Below are 23,553 nucleotides of genomic sequence, written 5' to 3' on the forward strand. Positions count from 1 at the left end.
TTGAAAGAGTGTCTATGGTGGAGATAACAAAAAATCATGAACTAAATGAAAAAAGCAAAACCTGCAGAATTACTTAAAAATTCTAGTCCCTTAATACTAACTCACAACTAATACTGTCCCAACAAATAGTTGTCAATTGCAATTTCATTTACCTATTCTAGTTTATGTTTCAATTTAAACTACTGTAAAGTGTTTGCAAAGTATTCTTAAATGCAAGAGCAGATCAGGAGGCAGCTCTAAGTTCGGCAGGTTATTTCTTCGTAACATCTAGAATAAATTTCAAGGAAAGGAAGATCTCCACGTTCAGTTTGTGTGCTAACCAACGTCTGCTATCAGCTGCCTAAAACCCTTCTGTTACTTGTAATTACGCATTCTCCAGCAGCCACATTTATTAGTCAATGTGAAACAAATGTGCTGTCTAATGTGTGTTGCAGTAAAACTCTGTAAAAAAGAGGCAAAACTTTCTGCTGTAAAAAGTGTTTACAAAATACATACAACTTCAAAGAACCAGTTTATTTCACTGGCCACAGTATTAAACACTGAACAGGACAAACTTGTAGTTTATACATCAGGAATGCAAGTTTTCACGCACAATTAAGAAAACGCTTCACTGTAAAAAGGTGAAATACTGCACTACTGGCATAGAACAGTGTCACACAACAAACTGAAGAACGAGGAAGTGTGGCACATCCATTTAAAGGGAGGCTCTCAGGTGAAGACAAACATCCATGGACTGATGCAGCTATTCCACAGACTTTGGTGAATATTAAGAACTGTACACATCTAGTGTCTGCAGTCATAGAAGTAGAATTATACAACTCACTTGTCCCTATCAACTATGTCTCCTCATCTCTTTTCATTAATTAACCAGCTTTTTATTTGCTATAAACCTGAATAACATTAGCTGCTTAAAAGTTACTTGTGCTTCAGTCTACGTAAAACAGGGATACCTAAACCTATCTCTAGGCAAACAGGAAAGTCTACCAGAGTTTTAGTGGGTTTTTTGTTACAAGATTCCTTACAACAAAGAATCACTAGCTGCAGAAATCTGGACAGTTGGGAATGACTATGCCTGAGATCTTCATCCTATTTCTCCACTCATAATAATATGTCTCTATCAGCTAATCACCGCTACTGGAGGGGTTTTGCCAGCTATTGCTTCTCCAAATTTCTGCATGAGTAGTTTTAATGTTCATTTTTAATTGAAGTCTTAATGTTATAAAAGTTGGCATCAAATGCCACACGCTAACTGAAGGCTAAAGGTCAGGTAGCCCTGGACAGGCTGCCGCTTTAGAATTTCAAACTAGAAAAATAAGAGCTATCGAAGACTATGAATTACAGCACTAATTATATTTACATTATAATTCCCCTTTGTGCTTGCAAGTTACTGACAGTACACAACCTTTGGTAGCATTCTCTTAGTCTCAAGCGAGAAGCTCACACTAAACACATTCACACTCCTGATTTGCCCGAGTCAGTGCAAAGGGCTCATACCTTATTTCCTACATAGCGTCGTTACACAAGCACATACCTTCCCCATAAATAATAAAAATACTGATGACAGCGACTTTTCAATGAGTAGCTTTGTGCCTGATATCTAAGAATCTGAAAGAAAGAGCCTGTCTCACAAATTGTAAGGCTACAGAGTGACTACCACAGCAACGGACAAGAACTCCCATCCACAAGAACTGCTGCTGTATGACTTTTGGCCCAGTTTCAAAGACGTATAGAAAACCCAAAATGTATCTGCAATTCAGACTCACACAGGCATAAGGAAGTATGAACATCGTGACGTGTACTAACTACCATTACAGAAACTGCCGTAACGTCAAACACTGAACTGATGCTTCTAGTTTTAACCTTACACGTAAGCACAGCTTTCTCATGGCTAACATAAAAGGAGGTTTGTTCCTACAATGCTGTTCCAAAATTTCATGCCCATACTGCGAGACTCCTCTTAAATAAAATAAGTGCTTGCAGTTTTGCCTATGCCCAGTGGTAATGAAACAGCAGAATCTGGGGAAGAGGCTCTACTTGTTCCCATACTGTGCATTTGTAAAACCACACACCTTGGTCAGCGGTTGAACCAAACTGGTGTAAACTTCACATGAAGCCGTAAGCAATCAGGTGTATAAATACAGAAAGTCAAAGAGGAACTTTCCAAGCTATTAGAAGTTGACGCAAAATAATTACAACTGTTTATTCACTATTACTGTCAAATGTGAGCCAAACAAGAATTTATGGGCTTGAGGTTTAAGAAAGCAATGATTAACATGTGAAGGAGCTCAATGTACCAATATACCAGTACCAGCATAAACCCTCAATATTTTATTTTTCATGCCTGCCTATTTAATATCAGTCTGTTGACAAAGTTATGCTGATACTAGGAGGTCGCTGCTGATTAGGTTGTTTGCTTAAAATCGGAAGATCTGTTCTTTCTGTTCCATATATCAGTTTTTCCTCCTGAAGGCTGCAAGCTGAAAACCTGTTTGCCTCTGTACCAGATACACCACCACGATTATTTGGAACTGTGACACCACTGACCTGTTCAAAGGATTTACTGAACACAGTAGTGGTCGTTCTGGCCAGGCTATGGCTGCCAGGTTTAGGCAGGGACTGGCTAGTTGTCAGTGTCAGTCTTTTCAGAGACACAAGCTCTAGATTCTCACTCATGGCTCTCTGAGTTTGTTTTCGTGACAAGTGTTCTCTGCAGGTTTCTCCTTCTTTTTCTTTTCCTCCAGCTTTGCTTCCTCCAGATCTTCGTTGGCTCTTCCCTAAAAGGTTCTTACTGCTCGTGTTGCTGCTGTTAGATAGGGCAGACTGACTGGTACTAGAAGTAGCCCTAGAGTAAAACCCTTCATCGGTTTCAGATACTTCTACCAGTTCTTCTTGAATTGCTAAATCATTATTACCTGCACGGTAGAAAAAGAAATAAAGAATTAGCAATTGACTTTCTCACATTTATTGATTTTATGTATTGCTAGATTTTGGTATTTACAAGCATGAAGCCATACAGCAACAGAACAGAGAAAGAAAACAAAACACTTACCTACTCATTACATTTTGCAATTAAGGTTCATTAGGATATCAAGTTACAACAAATGATGCTGCATTAACTAGATCAAAAAGCATGCCCACAATCTCATTTTGTAGTGATTTTGAAAAAAAAAAAAAAAGGCAGTCTTGTTAATTCATGCAGATTAGAAATTTATAGATTGGAAGATATCACACAGAACAGAAAAAAAAAGTGTAAATCTTATTTTGAGCCAGTGCTCCAATACATGATTTTGCGAAGCTTGTTAATTGTAAAGGTATGCGATCAATGCCCCAGGACACCCAATACGGCACCTGCACATCAGCAACCCCAGAATGCTTTAGGACTGAAAGGTCAACTTCTGCATCATAGGTCTGGTGGTATGAGTTGGAAACTCAAGCACAACGTGAGATCTCCAGTATACCATGAAAGGTGGAATGTGGGAAATCTGAGGTACACAGCAAGATACTTCTCACATCCATTTTGATGGACTCTTCATACTATTGATGACTGGATTTTGTAAACCAAATAAATGTGTTTAATAAACTCAAAGGTATGTCGAGTCTCACAGTGTCTTTTCTCCAGATTAAATAAATCTACTTGTAAGTATGCCATCATTGTGGCACAGACAAAGCTGTGTGCAATACATGCATTTGTGTTATTACACATGCAAATATATTAACTGCATACTTCAATTCTCCAAACATGCAGCAGTGACCCTTTCAATCAACAGTGGTACCTTAGAGTGCAGCTACAAGTGCTCTGCTAAAACTGCACTCTGCCAGATGAGTTTATTCCATCCTCCATCATTTTTCTTACAGATTTTTGCCTCCTGATTTCTGGCATGCCTTTGCTGTCAGTTCTAGGATCTGTAGCTGTTTCCTGTACTCCCTGTAAATGCTGAACATCATTCTCTGCTAGTGCTCTGCACTTTTCCCCATTCCCGGTCCTCTCTCCAGCCACACTTGTGACACTAATCTCAGGTATGATAAAGTTGCCCAATTCAGTAGCATCATTACCATTCTCTGGTTGTTCTAGAATTAAAGATGGATAAGAAAAAAAAAAAAACACAAAAGATGTCTGAAACAAAACATGAAACAAAAGCCAATAGATACAGACGACTAAAGCATTATAAATTGAAGCAGATATTCACATATTAACCTCTTGTTAATTAGCAATATTAGCGAGTATGGAATTTTGCTTTATTTCTAAATTGCAGGCTTCAGTCTTCCAATTATTGGCCTGCACCCACACACTGGCAAGCCCCGTGCTTGATCTTCAAAAATTGAAATTTCTAAGTACCATGAAACAAACATTCAGAGATTATCAGAAATCAGAGAACTCTGTAATTCACTTTAGGACTATGTTCTCTGTATTGCCATGCTAAAATGAAACTTATTTTTACAATGAAATGGCATATCGACTTCACCTGTTATTGTGTAAGACTAGAAATTCTACACGTAGAGCTTTATGATTCTGCACACTGGTCAGCCTGAAAACTAATACTGAAACAACGAAGCCAGCTCAAGCATACTTTGACTTCCATTTTCTTTCTTCATTTCAAAAACTGTTCTCCACCAGAAAGATATTTACAATTAGGAAAATTCTCTAGTTACTAAAATGAACTTATTCAGATAAAACCTATGAAGTTTTACTGCAGTTTTTGCCACATACTAACAATAAAACATAAATGTTGATCGCCTCAGCCTTTTAAAGCTTCTTATATAAGCTTAAAACTAAATTAGTTTGCAATACACTTATCTGTGTCACACAAGTCAGTCACTAAGTACATTTGAGAAAACGGGGATTAAGCTGGGGGGAGGGAAAGCACCACAACTTTCTGCAGCACGGAAAACAAACAAACAAAAAAGAAATTAAGGCAAAAACCAATGCAGCTTGGTTCTAAGATTACTTCTTTTCATCTGGGTAAGTCAACAGCAGAGATACAAGTGCTCAGCCTGGCCAAAAATTATTTTAAGACAAAGACTCCTGCAGACATAGCCAACATTCCCCAAGCAAACAGAAAACTCCACTGCTACTCAAAATGTGAGAATCATGGTTATGTGTAAGCACAAGAGATTTAATAACGATTAGTGATAAGAACGTAATAGTTCCTATATGGTTCTGGTAAAACAAATCCCAACTCAAAAGACGCCTGTCAACATGAGATGAAGACAGATTTGAGAAGGATGAACTCGAGAGGAAAAAAACGAAAATAAAAAATGGGAGTTGAAACGTTACGGAAGTTCCAAGTATATGTGAGCAACAAGTTAACGATCCTAGCAACCTGCCAGCTCCACAGTGTTTGAAGTACTCCTAGTACCTGAAGTCATCTTAAAACTGTTCAAAACTGCTTTATCAGCAGTAGCTCTACAAGCACAAAACTGCATTGACATGACCCGGAGAAGAAAAAAAGAGAAGCCATCAGTTATGGATAGTCATGGCACACCCTCCATGAAGAGGTATACCATGGAAATAGAAGTGAAGAAGAGCAAGAACTGCACTATATGCTGCACAGTTACATATTCTGTATGTGTTATATATGCGTACTATGTGCAAACACTACGGCCATGAACTTGACAAGACTAATGCACTAAAAGCACGGCTCGGAATAAAGCCCAACTGAATCCCTGTGTGTTTTATTCACAACACAGCTCTTTCAGACCTGACAACTGAGCTGCTCTGGCCTCAAAGGTCTAATTTTACTAGGTTGATACTTGTGCCTCTCCTATGGCCATCTAAAACCCCCTGCTACCCTGTCAGTGCAGCTACACACACCTTATTTCAGCAGGACTCCTTCCCAGGATCCACTGATCTCCGTATGCACAAATGTCATTTAGAGCCAGGACACTCGAGCTTACTGTCAGTCCCGTCCCCACCAAGGCAGGAAAGTGCTAATTAACAGCATCCAGCTCCAAAGAAAGGAGACTCAGAGTGCACAGCAGAGAGAGGAACAGAGGAAGAATTTTTTTTGTTACAGATTTTGTATAACAGTAATACTGAGTTATCAGTGTGCACTTCTAAATGGAACATCCTACTGCGGTATCAGCACTTTGCCCATCATTGCTGCACTCCCACACCTGCATAACCATTACCACAATGAACTGGGGAAAAAATCCTGAAAAATTAAGAGGTTTGCCCAGCATAATTATGTCTAATCTTTTAGTTAAGTCCTACTAACGAAAAGGAATATACCTTTCTCTGAGTTTAACATTGAGCTACAGGAGGAAATTAATGAAAAAAAGGTATACTGTGTATCTCATCTCCTGTTAACACTGTCTACGATAGCATCTACAGTCTCGTGGCAGCGATAAGACTACGCAATTCATGTCCTTCATAGTAGCATCCCCTCCTTAGTTTAAAACTTTTAAGAAGACCTAAACCAAACTTTCAGCTTCATAGTGCTTGGTTTTGAAGATGATACTGCTACAAGCTGGACAACACTGGCAGTCTATCATTTAAGAAAGAGATATTAATATCCAGTGCACAAGGCACTGTAGCAAAAGAGAAAACAAAGGACGCTGCTAGATAGCATAGAAGGAAAACTGAATAATTACATCAGTTTGAAAGTTAATATAAATATTCCATAGCAGTTCAAGGAAGATGCGTTTGGAGTCACATTTCTGAATGCTTTGAGTAGTACAACCAACCTCAATAAACGCATTTCATAACTACTAGCTGCTAAGAACTAATTCAAAAGGTATTTCAATCATTGCCTACCTTATTATTATGGCTGTGTACATCATTTACCTCAGATTGCACAGGCAAACTGCCTATTTGGATTATATTTCAATTTTAACCACCACAAGCTCAAGCTGCATTTCCTGCCCAACAATGTTAGCATTTTGAATTACTCACAAAAGCATCAAGCTTATACCCCAAATTAACATTCACTCCAGATTCCTTAAAGTCGTAACTATTTCAGGAGTTAATACCGTTTCAAAACAAGAAAGAAAATTCTCTCCACAGACATTCAAAGGCTAATTTTTCTAAACCTTCTGTACTACGTGAAAGCAAATTTCTGCAATGTGGAAAAGAAGTAACGTGTCCTTCTTCTCTAGTTAAAGCCTCTGGTTTTGTGTTATGTATCTTACATCTGCTCAGCTCTTCTTACTTAGGCTGTTACATCAGAGTATTTCTCTTATACACAGGAGTTTTTCCTGAGCAATTTGACAGATTTTACATTAGTAAGGGAAGTGTTGCTAGGGCTTTCTTTGGGTTTTTTTCCCTAGCTTCCAAAAATAACTGTTCATTTAGGTGTTTATGTGCCTTACACACTGTATCATTTTTCTGGTTTTCCTCTATTTGTGAATGGAAATGAAGATGCCACTCAAGTCTTCTTTTTAAAACATGATCACTAGAAAAAAAACTAATGCTAGACAGAAGAGCTAATGCTCCTCTTTTTCAAGCTTTATGATTTACAGGCAATCCAATTCAATAGCACTAAATAATTTGTTGATAAATGGTGGCTAGTATCAACTGACTCTATAAATACTATCCATTTGTAATTAGCCGGATCCATTTTGCAAACAACCTTCACCTTTAATATCTCTAAAGCACCTACCTGAGAAGTCCAAATTCGCAATACTAATTCGATTTTTAAAAGGAGTCCCTCTAAGTAACAGGTCTAATGAACGAGTTACAGGGTTGATTATCCCAAGATTAAAAGTTAAGCTGATCTTTTTTGAAAGCTGACTTCAATCTGGAGTTCTAGCAAAGGCTAGCAAGATCTACCGTCTGAAAAACTTTTACAGTAAACTTAATTTAAGAGATAAAAAAGCCCATACTTCTCAACTGAAATGTGTTTGACTGTAGTTCTTCTATTTTATTTATTTTACACAAATAGCTAGTGATTGCAAATTGCTGCTTCTGCTTCCCCAAGGGATACTTTGCTTCACCAGGTCTTCTGGTCCATGTAATGTATAAGATCAGTGTACACCTCAGCTGTCTCCTCTAGCTTCCCAATACATTTGTACAAATCTTTTACTCTGCTGAAGCACAAAATTAAAACCCCTACACATACTTGTTTTTCCCCCCTTACACCGTGGGACAGAATAATGGCCAGGAAGTACAGCGTTTGTCATCTGATTTCTACCAATTCCAGTATTTATTTTAAATCAAACAAGCATCTGTAAGCCCAAGCCTCGTTATTCTTTCTGTATGCTGACCCTGAAGATCTATTCTATACCTCTTTCCATCAGGAACCGTGGGACACTGAATTACGTTATCAGGAATTTTGAAATCAGGAGACCATCCACTCTGACTTTAAAAAGGCTTTTCAAGTCACAAACAACAATTTTGTTAGTATTTTATAACAAAGATTTTGAGGTGATTAGCTGAAGTGGTATATGCATGGAACATTTGCCATTTAAAATAGAACAACTGGACTGTCAGTTAGTCAAAGATAACATAGACTCAGTTTTGGCCTTTAAACTAGCCTAATGTTTACATAGCCTTCAAATTTACAAATACTCCCACAACCTGCTATACAAGTTCTCCACCAAATTATTTTTTCCCCTCTTTATTAAATCCTGTACCATCGCGGCAAATCCAAAATTTTCCCAATAACCCAAACAAAATGGTGACAAGAGCTTTTTTTTATAAAAATCATTAATCTTTCAACCCTCCACCCTAAACACCGACAACTCCTCACTTGGGTCATACTAACTAGACCATCACCGTTTCTCTCAACTTGTCCTGCTTTATGAGACTCCCATAAAACGCAGCATTCCACCCCACTTCTAGGAGTCTGACTAATATTCTCATCTCCCTTTCGCCTTGCTGGTATCTGCTGCAGGGCACACTTGCCCCACCCATTTTTCCCTGGACTTCACCAAGCATCATCCCCTGCAAGAAGGCAATAATTGTAAAAACATCTAGATTTCTGTATTTGCTGAAAAATTTGCATTCTTATAAGGATGTTTCCAATACTGATTCTATAGTTTTTACTTCATTTTTTTCTGTAACGCAAAGACAAAGGAAACGTTCTTTTTAACACACTTTCAATTCCTCTGAATTATTTTAGTACACTTTCAATTCCTCTGAATGAACTAGCACTCAGTATCCCTAATTTCTGTTCCCCTCCATCACCTCATTTGAACAAGCCTCAGAACCACCCAAAAATAATAGCTGACAACATTGCCAAGCTTCAGAGAGCATTTGTCCCTCTAAAAGCTGAGCTATCATAGTTTTCTTGCACCTGGTCAATAATCCCCACCTAACAACTATAAGCCTGAAGAAAGGAAAATAAATAATAAAGACTAAAATAGTCCTTAGCAGTCTTGAGATTTCAGTAATGACTTGCTACTGGACCTCACTCAAGTTAAAGACATTAATGTTTTGTTCAGATTTGTCAAACAATTTTAAGCAGTTTTTAATCAACTGAAAAAAAGTTTGCTTATTTTACCTTTCTTTGCCCCTCACCCCCTCTGGCAGCTTCCTGTTGGTACTGCTACCACCAATGTGCACCATTACTGCTCAGAAAGCCCTATCGTTATTTTAGAGTCTTCTACCAGCACATTTATAAATATTTTTCTCCACACTTACCCGAATTACTTCTCAGTCCTTTATGACGAGTAACTGGGCAATATTTTTCTAACTGAACTGTCCATATACTACGAAAGCTCATACAGAAATTTTTACGACACTACTTCAAAATCTTTATTAAACCTATTAAAATAGCATTCTTATCTACACTCACTCGCTTAGCCTATCTTCAGAATTACAAGCCCAGCAGAACAAGCCATTGCCAATTTTGATCACTGATCCGGTGGCTCTTCCCTCATCTGAAGATGACAGAAGCGGAATATAACGTTTCTGCTTTTGCAGTACATTCAGCACCATTTTTTCTACTTCTCAGCCCAGACCTGTGTTCTGCTTTGTGGAAGCCTTTGTATGGTTTGCCCAACTGCGCTGGTTTTGGCTGGGAGAGATTTGATTTTCTTCATAGTAGCTAGTGTGGGGCTATGCTTTGGATGTGTGCTGAAAACTGTTGATAACACAGGGATGCCTTTCTTACTGCTGAGCAGTGCTTACACAGCATCAAGGCCTTTTCTGCTTCTTACACCACCCCACCAGTGACTACCCTGGGGGCTGGGAGGGGACACAGCTGGGGTAGCTGACATCAGCTGACCAAAGGGATGTTGGGCTCCGCAATAAAAGCCAGGGGAAGAAGGAGGAAGGGGGGATGTTTGGAGTGATGGCACTTGTCTTCCCAATGACCGTTACATGTGATGAAGCCCTGCTCTCCTGGACACGGCTGAACACCTGCCTGCCGATGGGAAGGGGTGAATGAATTCCCTGTTTTGCTTTGCTTGTGTGCACAGCTTTTGCTTTACTTAAACTGTCTTTACCTCAACTGACAAGTTTTCTCACTTTTACTCTTTCGATTCTGTCCCCCACCCCACTGCAGGGGAATGAGTAAGCAGCTGTATGCTGCTTAGATGCCCACTGGAGTTAAACCACAACTCCAAAACATAGTAATTTCCCCCTCTACCCTTAAATCCAATTTCTATTTAAGTAATTTAAGACAGATGAGGTTCTGTGGTAAGGTCATTAAATATTTGCTTTGCTTCAGGTACTATAAAGTACTTCTCAGAAGAAAACAGGAACATTGGCCTCTTTAGAGAATCAGTAACTTTGTACAGTTCCCTTTAACCAAAAGGGGGTTTGTGTGGCGGGGTTTTTTTTGGTGGTGGTGGTTTTGTGGGTATTTTGGGTTGGTTTTTTTTTTTTTGTTGGGGTGGGTTTTTTTGTTTGTTGTTGTAGGGTTTTTTGGTGGGTTGGTTTTGGTTTCTTTCTTTTTTTTTTAACTCTCTCAACAGGCTGAGAGAGTTGTGGTTGTTCAGCCTGGAGAAGAGAAGGCTCTGGGGAGAGCTTATAGCGGCCGTCCAGTACCTAAAGAGGTACAAGAAGGCTGAAGAGGGACTTTTTACAAGAGCATGTAGTAGCAGGACAAGGAATAACAGCTTAAAACTGAAAAGGGGTAGATTTAGATTAGATGTATGCAAGAAGTTCTTTACTGTGAGGGTGGTGAGACACTGGCACAGGCTGCCCAGAGAAGCTGTGGCTGCCCCCTCCCTGGCAGTGTTCAAAGCCAGGCTGGATGGGGCTGGGAGCAACCTGGTCTGGTGGAAGGTGTCCCTGCCTGTGGCAGGGTGTTGGAACTAGATGACTTTTAAGGTCCCTTCCAACCCAAACCATTCTATGAGTAAGGAAATAAAGAATATACTTTAACTGAACTGCATTAAGATTCTCATTCACCAGTCAAGAAAATAAAAACGTCCAAACTGCTGCTTGCTTACTCACAATGAAGATGTGCAATAACAAAATTCTCAACGTTATTTTAAACACGTGTAAAAAGTTGCAAGTTCACTGCAAAACGTGTTTCTTACCATGCCTTTTCCACCTATGCCCTCGGATAGACATGCTAGTCACAGCATTTCTTGATATTCTGGATGAAGTAGGTGTAATTTCAACCTGAATGCATTTTGTACCTTCTTTACTAGATTTCATGGCACCCTGAGGCAGTGAAGCTTTTATTGCATTAGCAACCTAGAACAGAAAAGATGCAGTTAAGTTCCTCACATGAAGATCCAAATTTTAGAAGGATTCTGTCAGGGGATTCTTATTAGTTCAAGTAAGAACACTGTGTACAATTCCAGTTTAAGGTCAAAAGCACACTAGCTTTTTGCACAGGTTATAGAGAATGCTGGTTACAATTACCTCTCAGAACTGCTACTTGCCACTTTCTAAAACAAAGTTTCCAAGTTTAAAGCTGTGGCTATTACTTCAGAGTGATTCTGCACTACCATCTAAGCTTTCAAGACCTAGAACTGTTCCACTGAAAATAGCTTGTTCACTAGGGAAGATGACAAAATAAGTAAGTACACTGAAAAATACCTGTGCATATGTGTGTGCATGTCTAATACTTATAGATCTAGCTATTCACACAAGCACAGCCATATAGACCTCATGGGATTTAGGTTCCTGGTGTGATGTTGTGTCATGCATGCTCACTCATGCATGCTCCCAGACTAAAAATTCTACTCCAAAAAATGTTGAAATGCAATACCTACCAGCAGAGGTTCTGGATACAGTTCCAGCTGTGCTCTATACAAAATGTCATCCATAGCTTTTCGAGCCAGATCCCATTCTCCATTATAACTACAAAGGTAAATACAAATAATAAGCACCTATATCAACAGATGAACTTTCTTGGTCACATAACCTTCACAGATTTAGTGTTCCTTGCGAGCTCAGTTTAGAGGAGTTTAAATACTTGTGTTCACTAGCGGTAAGCCTGCTATTTAGAGAACCTTTTCTGAAGTAGAGTCTAAGGAGACAAAGTTTTATTTTCACTGGTCACCCTAAGCAGTTTTAAAATGACATAATTAGTTATTGATCAGCTAGTCATGAAATATTCCAAAATTCAGACAGGACTGGTTTAATATTACTCTAGCTTTTGAGTATTCCTGTGTTACTAGTCTCTAATTATTTCAGTTAATAAGAGAACCTCACACATTAACATGACTATCAAAGCATCGATGACCTCAGCATTTCAGAGAAAAAAATGGTAAAATCTTTTTTCCTTAACTAGACTGATGTCAAAACTTAGCATGCAAAAATGCAGACAACAAACAGTTGGAAAAGGTTTTTTTCACATCAGCAGTTATACCTATTAAGTGCTGTTCTAGCCCTCTTTCCCCAGTATGACATACGTAACTTCAGCCAACTAGTTGGAGAACTGTGTTCTCTTCCTGAGGACCCTATTGCTAGACAGAGCATGTGTCCACTAGAAAACAAAATGTTTCAAAGGTAGCATGCCTAAATGAGTGTAGAAATTAAGCTGACATTTCTTTATTTTGTATGTATATAAAAGAATCCAACAACTTACAAGGCATAATAGATCCCTGTTAGCATTTGCACCATGAATTCAGATGACACGGGAATCCTACTGTTGACTCCTTTGTACTTTCTCACTTGTTGGCGAGGATATCCACAGACACAAATTCTAAAGAAACCATGCATTTGTCATTACAAAATAACGTAGAACTACCTTTGTATAGAGCACTACAAAGCTGTTCAGCGTGCATTTTAATTACAACAGACCCACAGGAAGGTATCCATCAACAACCCTGTGCTGAAGCGGACTATTTCTCATTGTGGAAGAAGGCTATGCCCTCTACCGGCAGAGTTCAAATCCTTCAAAACAGAGACCCTAGACACTCCAGTTACACTTCCACTACAGTGGAAGATGAAAGAAAACTGCCAGTAAAAGCCACTGGAGGCTTTAAAAAAATTACTTATCCCAAATACGTAACCAAAACATAATCAAGCAGAATAAGCAACATCACTCTCCTGTCCACAATCCTTCGCTTCTAAGTATTTTCTACCTTAAATTTTACACCAGCATTATCTAAAAAAGATCTTGTAAAGACTTGTAAATATTGCCAAGTGCTCCCATGCTCTCTCACCTCCTCTGAAGAGGAGAGAATCTTATAGGCATCCATTTCCACATTTGGTTTGTGTGAGGAACCTGGGAAGTACGACTGGTAAAAAGTTGCTGTAGTTGACTTCTAGGTCTCTCTTGGGTTTCCTGGGTTAATAAGAGCATTCTGATTTTTTCCTTAACCCAGAGCCCACTTTCAAAAAAAAAATCTAGCGATAGACATATTTATTATCAGTTCTTCCTTTTTGAATAAAGAAATTGATCAAAAACAGATACTGTAATTAAAGCTGAGGTGGGTTTGGTTTTTTTTTTGTTTGTTTTGCTTTGGGTTTTTTTGAAGTGACAGCAGATTTTGGAAATACCCAAAGTACCTGTAAGAATGGATGTATTTCTAGTTTCAAGATCTACTACAATTTCAAGAAAGTTTCAACTTGCACAGCAATCCAAATATATTTAGTAAGCTTGCAATGCAAAATTTACCAAGATTTTAGAAGACATTTCTGATTTTATTTAGTTAACACACCTACAACTACTTTGATGAAAACCAAACAGCTCCCTTGATTTGACTTCTCCACTTAATAGCACTGCATATAAGCCAGGCCATTGCTTCCCCATTTTGAGAGCTCAACCTAAAAAGTTATGTAAGAGATTCTTTAAGAGCAAATAATGCAGCTGTAAACACTTAGGAAAAAAGTCAAGTTTACAAGCAGCTTTTGGGAAACTGGAGCTTTTTTTAAAAAAAACGTTTAAAATTATTGCATTTCAAGTTGAAAATGCCAATTTAAGTGTAACCGACGTACAGAAATTACCTTGAACAAATTTGACACAACGACTGAAGAGAAACTGCAGGCATGTAGCTTAAGGCAGAATTGTAACAGAGCAGAAGGAAAGTCAGCACTTCAAACCTGGGATTTTTAAGAAACATTAGAATTACATCACCAATTTTATTTTTGAAAAGAAAACAAGTTCACACAGAAATTTGCAAGAGTTATTTGAACAGACTTGATACTTCATTTCAATAAAACTGACAATTGAGTGGTTTGGTTCTGTAACTTTTCCTCTTCATCTAGTAATATGCGCAGCTCGTCTTTCTGCATCTACACTTACACGTGTTTAAAGACAAAAACACCACCACAAAACACAGCACAGACCTATCCATGTTCAGCCTATAACTATATTAAAAATTATAAGATGTTAAGACTCATTAGTGATTCCCAAGCAAAATCCTATTATACAATTTCACCTGTTCTGTGCTGTTAACATCTCCCGCTGAGGATGAGGTCCACTGTATACAACCCTGGACAAACCGTGCTGCGATAAAGCTCCTTCAGTGAGAGCCATGGAGCCAATGCTGGAAGGCTAAAGGAAAAAGGGTCATTTAAAACACGTCCACCCAAAGCCTTGTTACAGTACAAGTGAAAATAGACAGTGATCAACATCACCATATTTGTACATAAATTTTCAACAGGCTTAAGGTTATCTGACTGCTTAGCTGTCCTAGATTTGAGAAGTTATTTTACACCAGATAATGTATATGGCTTCAGAACAGAAAAAAAAAAAAAAAAAAAGACATAGCTGGTGCATGGATATTATAGTTAAGACTATTCAGACTTGAAGAGGCCTCACAGACCAGTTAGTAGTACTCAGAAGACCAAGAAATACGTTCCTATGCCATCATGCAACATGTTAAAACTACTTTTTTTTTTAATTCTTAATGAACAAGCCCCCAAAGTGTACTGCCTTTCTCGATCAGTAACAACTTTACGCTGCAGATGTCACTTACTTCATGATAGACTGAAGGTTTGGACAAAGACGGAATTGTGAAGCTCAGCACTTTGCTATGTCCCTCTTTGTCAACTATCTCCTGAAAAAGACAGAAGATACCATTAGTTACACTGTACTACAGAAACCAGACATTCAAAAATGTTAAATGCTGAGTCGGGGTGAACGGACAAAGAAAGCCAACAAATTATTACAGGGACAGATAGGGATACTACAACAATCCAAGCTACAACCTAGAAGTTATCTCTGTGCTTGCTTTCTAATCACAGTGCATTTGCTTTGTTTCTGAAAACTATTCAAATGACTTAGCAAAGGGCACATGCATTTGCATACATAATCCACCTTAAAAACACTAACTGGAGATCTCAATATGTTTAAACAGTGTTACCTTTTCTTAATTATACCCTATTTGCTAATTGTGAAGGTTAATGCTCAGTAATTCTGTTCTGAAAACTATTTACACATCGAGTAATGACTCTACAAGTAATTTGTTTTGGAGATATTACAGATCTGGAATGACTGCAGCCTCATATGATTTAATAGCAGCAGACATCATAGTATTTGCAAAAGCCCAAGTTTGATAATTCCATACTTAGACAGCTCTAAAAGAAGCATGAACGCAGAGCTTTACTTTCCTGCAAGATACCACCATAGCATATGTTGGCAGACTTCTCACTCCTGTAAAATTTAGTGGAAGACTAATGGGTAAGGAAAAAAAAACCCACCAACCAAAAAACGTGCATTCGTATCACAGAAGAGCACTAAAGTACTTCAAATAAACTCCAGAAGTCCCAAAGCAGGCCTGACCAATGACCAACATCACACACACAAGAACTTTTTTTTTTTCTTCCCCTAAATTTCAGCAGCACATTTCATACATCCAAAGGCAGAGATCAGAGAGAAGCTTCAGTGTCTCCTAACAGCCATGCCTTGGAAGGCTGAAGGACTAACTTCACACCATAATTAAAACTCATGTCTCAAAGTAGAACTTCAAGTGGTAAAGGAAGACTGAGAAGTATCAAAGAGGCATACAGAGCTGTTCTGTCTGAAGTCATACAGCTCCTCCACTCTACACAGAAACCACTGATACCTTAATTTTCAACATTGTTTCTGCATCCATGTGGAAAAGTTTCCTCAATATATGGGAGGAGAAGGGAAGAGAAACTGGCTACATTCAAACTTTAAAGATAACAATATTTTACTCTCTTTTTTCTAACCAAAATTGTAATTAAGTTTAAGAAGTGCATTTCAAGGTCTGAAGCATATTAGAAAAAACTGACACCTACAGCCAGTAAAGCCAAAAATGTCAAATGCATGCTCTACCACTGTATGTCTCCAAGCTGAAGGCAGAACAAACCAGTTCATGACCTCAAGGTTCAGCCACTGACAGCACAGTGAATTTAAAACTATTCTGAACAATACTTAATTTTTCAATTTCCTTCAGTAAGAAACTGCAAGACTCTGTTGAGCATGTTGAACATAACTCCTTCAAGTTCCCAGAGACAACCATACATATTTGCAGAAGGATTACTATTTATATGAGACTACATCTTTCCTCTTGCTTTTGAAAACAAGGTAGTTGGTCAAAGAGAAAATAAGTGTCTAAGCAGGTCACCTACTACCTTTTCAACTTTGTACACTGAAGAAGAGCACATCTTGATTGTTTAAGTTACAAATTTCACGTGACATCAGCACAGGGGAAGAAGTCAGCATCAGTAATATGGCATTACTTTAGCATAAGCATTCATTATGTCTTAAAGCAGAAGTGGGAAAAAAAACAAATGTTTCCAAAAATCAGGTTCATCTACAGCTTCCTACAGAAGCTTGCCGTAAAACTCTTATGACCCCAAGCAGCTGGAAATGGATGGCTGTTATCAACTGAGGAAGAAACTGTTCATAGCTAAGAGATGATGTTACTGGGCTAGTTTCAAGCTTAACTATAAATGTAATCTCTTCTTGGAGAAAGACAAGTGATTATAGCCACATCCATCCACCATTTTAGATGACTCACGATGGAAATAAAGGAGCGAATTGACTTAAGGCATAAGATACACTAAATGCTGTCTAGGAATGTTTTTCTTCTCAGATACAACTAAGCACACAGAAAGCATACAAATCATAGAAGAGCTTAGGTTGGAAGGGACCCTAGAGATCATCTAATCCAACCTCCTGTCTAAAGAGCAGTTGAATATAAGGGCCCAGGTCTTTTTAAGTAGACTCCTGGGTGAAAAATATTTTCACTTGAGGTTATTTTTAGAAGGATGGGAGCTGCCTTCTCCAGATTTTCAGAATGGGAAGATGAGACTTGAGGTTCATCACTGTTTTGCTTCCCAAAAAGCTTTTCTAAAACATCCAGAACATGCAAATCACACTGCAGAGAATCACAATGGACATAACACTATTAAGCTTTTTATAACAGCCACAGAAAGTCTAAATGCACAACTAAAATATGGTGTTGTTATGGGTTCCTTCATAATTCTGATCTTCAAAGCAGTAATTTAGTAACAGTATCTTTTCATATACAAAAAAAAAGTCAAGGTTACTGCAAAATGAAAGGAGATCTTTAATTTCTCAAAGCTAAGCAATCTCTTCAGTATTTTAGTACTAAGAATTTGTTGAAAGTAATTTTTTGTGTTTTCTAGTCAAGATAGTCAAAATAGCCAAGAAAATACGGGCAACCACTTCAAAAGTAGTGCCTCTAAAAGCTCTCAAGCAGAACGCAGGTTTAATCACCATACCAAGAATTAAGTAACAAAAAAATTAGGAGGACTCCTTTGGCTTCTTTGGCCATCGGTGCACTAACACCTTCCAGGAACCACAAAAAAGAGCAGAGAAAACATTCTCCAAAGTAAAAGAATAAAAGTTCACGTTGTGGATTTCTGACATGGACACCAATCTGAAGAGTCAAAACTGACATACTCAATCACTTCATTTCAATTCTGAAACAAAATTGTTAATTATTCCCCAGTAAAATACCCTGTAATACCCCCTAAAAGCACACTAATATTTTTAGGTCTGAATAATCACATGTGAATACAAACCAAGTTATAGACTCCTAGGAGAAGAGCCTCTATGCATCCACTGCTCTGCAAATCTCTGCTGGCTGAGACAGCAAGATAGCACCACATCAATTCTGGTAGAAACTGCAGCGTAAATCGTAGCAATTGTTCCTCACCACTGCGATAGAACTCAAAGAGCTGATGGCAAACCGGCTCCAGAAGCTGAAACATAAGTTACAATTGTGAATGAATAAAACTTTACAAGAAACTGCAACTTCGTGTGGATCAATCCTTTGGACAAAACTGTAAACTGATAAATATTACATTTTAGCTAGTAGGGAGTGCTTGATGAAATAACTGCCCAAGTCACCTGATACACTTTTCATCCCTTATAACATACTTTCAGACGATAAAAGTAGAGCCTTCCAGCCCACGTGAAGAAAAAATTCCAGTGGCTCCTTTCTCTCATTTTTGGCTCATTTCCTCCAGCCTCAAAGGCATAAATAGAGGATACTTATTATCACCACACCTCATACCATGACCTCAATACCTCTAATATACAGGAAAAGTACCTGAACAAAAGGTCTTGCTATTCTAGAGCTCCAACAGCATACACACCAATTGCTAGAAGTTTTTGCCTATGAAGCAAGAAGAGCTGCATAACACTCAAATTCAAAGTATTACAGTAACTTAGTACACAGTAGAATTAGTTCACTTTTCCACTCTCATTAAAATCTTCTAGAAATTTCAATGTATTTATAGGTTTGAGGCAGAAATGGGAAGCCTCAAGAGTAATTATACAACCAAATTTGTTAAGCTGATATAAATGGAAGTAATAGATTGAGCTAGAACAAGTTTAAAAGAGACTTAAAAACAATCAAGCAATAAGCTTGCACTATGTTTCTGGATTTAATGTACATTCTTGTATTACCACCTACCTCTGCTAGAGGACAAAACATAGCATTAACCACCACGTGTCAATGTATGGAAGTTACATTTTTATTTTGTCACCGAGACAGGAGATTTCCTAACCCAAGTAGAAAATACTGTCAAAACCAGTAGGCACTTTTGAAGCCAGCTGAACTGGACACTGAACTCTCAAAGCAAAAACTCAAAAGCACATACTCAAAAATACTTTTAAGGCAGCAAACTCAGCAAACCATTCATAAGGGTTTGGAACTGTGAAAGGATTTCTTCTTTAAAAAAAAAAAAGTGGAGTAGGGAAAGGAAAAACGGGATTTTTAATTAAATCTTCTAAGTCATTTATCTGCGAGTAGCAACAAATCGTAGGACCTTATCATCTAAGAAACTACTCCCTGAAAAAGAATATAGGCAGTAGATGCATTTATATCAGCTATATACAGCTTCACAAAATTAAATTTGAGATTCTAGCTATTTAGAATTCGTTTTATCAGCTCCAGCTAGTATATATAAAAAAGCATTACATAAAATGTGACATTCTCCAATTGCAAATCCCAGAAAGACAGGATTCAAACATAACATACCTAAAGGACTAGTTTTAGTACCTTGTTTCTTACTTCCAAGATTTAGGGTCTTAACAGTTCATCTACTTGACTCACAGAAATAGACCTTGAATTCACTTCAGAATCAGGAATGTTTAGGTTAGTAATAGACCTTCACTGAAATGTATTCCTGCACAAAATCCCCCAAAAGCTTCAACCTGAAAATGATGGGAGTCCAAACCAGACATGCATTTTAGAATATTTTAGCAATTGCACTGAGAAAAGATACCATAATCATTAGAATTGCCACTGCACTTTAGTTGAGAAAGCAAAGTATTACTCAACACATTTTTGAAAAACCTTAAAAACCGGAATATAGGCATGTACTTTACTGCTAGCAACATGCAGATCATGTTTTCCCTTTTATTCAAATTACGACACTCAGTTGTTCTGCTATTTGTCTAGGTCACACCTTCAGTTTTCCAATGGAGCAAGCTTTCAAAAAGGCAAGAAACCCTTTCTTCTATTATTTTCCTCCCTTTATTGCAGCAAAAGAGGCAACACCACCAGAAGAGCATGCTAGAAAAACAAGAAAATCTTTCCTAAGTTTTTCCTCCTGAATACAAAGAAAGTTGAGTCAACGTTTCTTACCTCCCAAAATTACTTCTGAAACCAAAGGATCTCAGCAGGTTTTGGCTCTTTTTAAGAAATAATTTGAGAGAGCCTGATCCATTAAAAAAAAAAAAAAAAAAAAAAAAAAGAACTTTTAGCTTCTTACAGGTGTAACTTCTCTTTGGAAAAATCATCTGTGAAAAAAATCTACAGCAAAGGCAAAAAAAAAATCATGCCCAGCTAAACTAGCGGTCAGTGTAAGAACAGAATATCAAAGACCCTTCTAGAAACCTCCACCAGCACAAGTGCTTTCCATCTTCAGCTTACATATTTCACACAATTTGCACGCTGCCTTTAATGCAGTTATCAGTTCAGAATAACGTGCTCGAACTTTAAAAGGCACAAAAATAGCTATGACAGGTATCCATGTTCACATCGTTATCTCCGTTGAGCCAGCTTCATATCAGCACATTTAAAATGCTTAATCAGTACAAAACCAGGTTTTCTTCCTCAAAATGCCACCACATGCTACAAGCTCATAACAAAACACACTAATGATTGTTGCTGTTTCAAGATATTGTTTTACACTGAAACAGTTCTAAACAGTATTTAGACTGAAACAATTTTTAATGCTGGAACAGAAGAATGTCCAAGCAATTTCATCCCTCTTCCTTTTAAGCTGCCTCCAAATGTGTCAGACACTCCAAACACTATTTTATAACACAAATGCCTGCTGGGCTGCTATCTAAAAGGACAGCAACAGTGGTTTAGGTAGAAAGCAAAAAATCTTGAATTTGTGAAGAAACAAACCTCAGATTTTTTTTTTTTTTTTCCCCACTGTTGGACTCTTGAGTTAAAAGTCCTTCAAATTTTCTGAAGACTCTCCTTGTATTGAATCACATTTTTCACCTATCAGTGGCCCAGGAACCTCGAAAGTAATGAACAAAGTCCTCACTAACAAAGCTACTATGAAATGGATATTTCTTTGCTATAGCAAACAAGTAGTTCATTTATCTCACAAATCGATTGTTACATTTTTGGAAAAGTAAACCAAAACAACTCATATGAAAAGCAAACATGAAACAGCAGGAAAACCCAGTCACAGATGCAAATACACATGTTTACTTTTCAAATGCTTAAAAAATGAACACATCCATCCCCCAGAACAAGATTAATCATAATTTGAAGGTACAGATGATTCTTATATTAGAAGTACATATATTCAACGGTATACAGATGGGGCTGTCTGTTTTTAATCTCAGCAGTATTTGTAGTGTTCACACATTAATCCTTCCCCTTTGCATTACACACGTTAGATGAGGACAGCACATATCCTACACTGTGCCATTACACAATGCAGCTAACAGATCTCAATTAACAGTTGAAAGAAATTACTTTTCTTTATAACTCCTAGTTTATAAGTATTTTCACAATGTGGAAAGCTCCAAGCAGCCCTTTCCACAAAGTGACAGGTACTCGGAGAACAATCCAAATAAAGACTTCAGGACTGCCCTCCCAAGGCAGCACAACACTCAGTGTCAGCACCAGCTTTTCATTTCAATTCAAAGCCTCACTAACAGCAAAATTCTCAATGTCTTGCCCCCAGAATTATCCCAACACCTTTTCAAGCAGAATTTGCAAGGCCTTGACCACCCTGCTACTAAGGTCCCTGAAAAACTTAGTGATAGCCAGAAGTAGTAAGAAACCAAAGAACACATGAAAGTATCAACTTTTCTATTAACAGGGAGACTCATCAGATTAATTTACATTTTGATATGCATTCTGAAGACCAGACAGGCTTGACTCAGTAGTTGGAATGACTCAGAATGCCTTTCTGAGCAGCAAAGAAAAATTATATTTCTTTGTTGGGAGTTTATCAGCATTCTCTCTAAAAATGTATATACTGAAAGCATTTTGTCCTCTGACCGCTACTGGCACCACCACAAACTTTGGAACGGTTCCAAACTAGCACGTAAGGTCTTATTTTATTCTGCTGCTGCTGCTGCTGCTATGTCAGACATTTTGTGTGAGTGATCCAATATACTCACTTCACTCTGTGGCTCCTGAATTACTTTGTAAAGAGATGAAATCAAAGCACTCTTGTCTTTCAGGTTTGTAGCATAGCTGGATATGGATGCTTCCGGCAGCGTCTGAAATGAAAATATTATAAATACTTGAAAAGGCAATTTTTACCATTAAAATGTAAGTAATTTCAACAACAATTTTCCATTACAAGGTACTATTTATCAGAGTTTACTATAAACTAAAACTTGTTTCACAAAGAAATTCTTACTGCTGAAATCACCATGTTTTCAGGACAACAAAACTGCCAGAAGACACAATGCATTTTATCATTCTGAAGACAGTTTCATACAGAATGTAATGCTAGTGGACGAGAAATAGATAAAAAAAGTTTCACAGGTGCAATTCCAGTGAAATCTCACTGTGAGATGTAGCAGTTTACAGATCCAAGCAGTTTCCTCAAGACTGACTGTACACAGCCAGTGAATATTAGCACAGGATATAGTAGTAGTCTTAAAGAAGACAAATTCCAGTTGACATGAACAGCTCTTCTCTAACATTAAACAGATTTTCTGTCAGTACTTAGGAGGGTAAAAATCTAAGCTTTTTAACAACCCTTTGGAAGCTGTACATTTAAACTTACTATTTATAGCTCTTACAGTACTACTTATCTGCAGTTCTTCGAATCATATTCCATTATACTGACGGGAAAACACATTCCTAGTGTATCTAAGCAGACCAGGAACAAAACCTATAGTTAAGTCTAGTCCATACTCAAAGCAACAAGACCCGTATATCTGTGATATACATTTTCACTACTCTGTATCAGGAAGTATGTAATCCCAAAGAGGACAAGGAAAAAAATCCTTTCAAGCAGATATTTGCATATATCACATTACTTCAGCAAAATCCAAGGTTATTTGTCTTCATTTTCTACCGCAAACAAGCGCTTTCGTATGCTGCTCCGGCACTGGTTCAAACACTACTGGCTAAATACCTGAGAGTATATTACCTTGAACTCTGATAACCACTCCTCCACAACCCCAGTATCCACAGCTAACATCTTCCAACATCCGTTTCAAAACCTTCAGCCTGAAAGAGTAAGCAAACACAGTTTGTGAAAACTATGTAGTCACTGCATTAAACACATGATGAAAATTAAGTCCCCGTGAATATTTAAAGAATCTTATC

The 23,553-nt window shown here is 37.8% G+C and overlaps 1 protein-coding gene across 2 annotated transcripts; it reads right to left on the reverse strand.

Annotated features, from left to right (window-relative positions):
• Positions 1-2,355: 2,355 nt before the first annotated feature.
• On the reverse strand, positions 2,356-23,425 carry HYCC1 (hyccin PI4KA lipid kinase complex subunit 1). 2 transcript variants are annotated; one of them, XM_086468061.1, is made up of 11 exons: positions 23,375-23,425; positions 22,389-22,490; positions 18,308-18,487; positions 15,268-15,348; positions 14,728-14,843; positions 14,294-14,389; positions 12,930-13,046; positions 12,112-12,199; positions 11,428-11,587; positions 4,054-4,068; positions 2,356-2,912 (listed from the first exon to the last, which is right to left on the reverse strand). In XM_086468061.1, exons 1-11 carry the CDS (start codon positions 23,423-23,425, stop codon positions 2,356-2,358), a joined length of 1,563 nt encoding a protein of 520 aa, XP_086324187.1. The 2 variants fall into 2 exon arrangements, with proteins under 2 accessions (XP_086324187.1, XP_009952319.1); XM_009954017.2 differs by lacking the exon at positions 4,054-4,068.
• Positions 23,426-23,553: the final 128 nt, after the last annotated feature.

Source organism: Leptosomus discolor, chromosome 7 (assembly GCF_034619465.1).
Source record: "Leptosomus discolor isolate bLepDis1 chromosome 7, bLepDis1.hap2, whole genome shotgun sequence".
NCBI classification, from domain to species: Eukaryota; Metazoa; Chordata; class Aves; order Leptosomiformes; family Leptosomidae; genus Leptosomus; species Leptosomus discolor.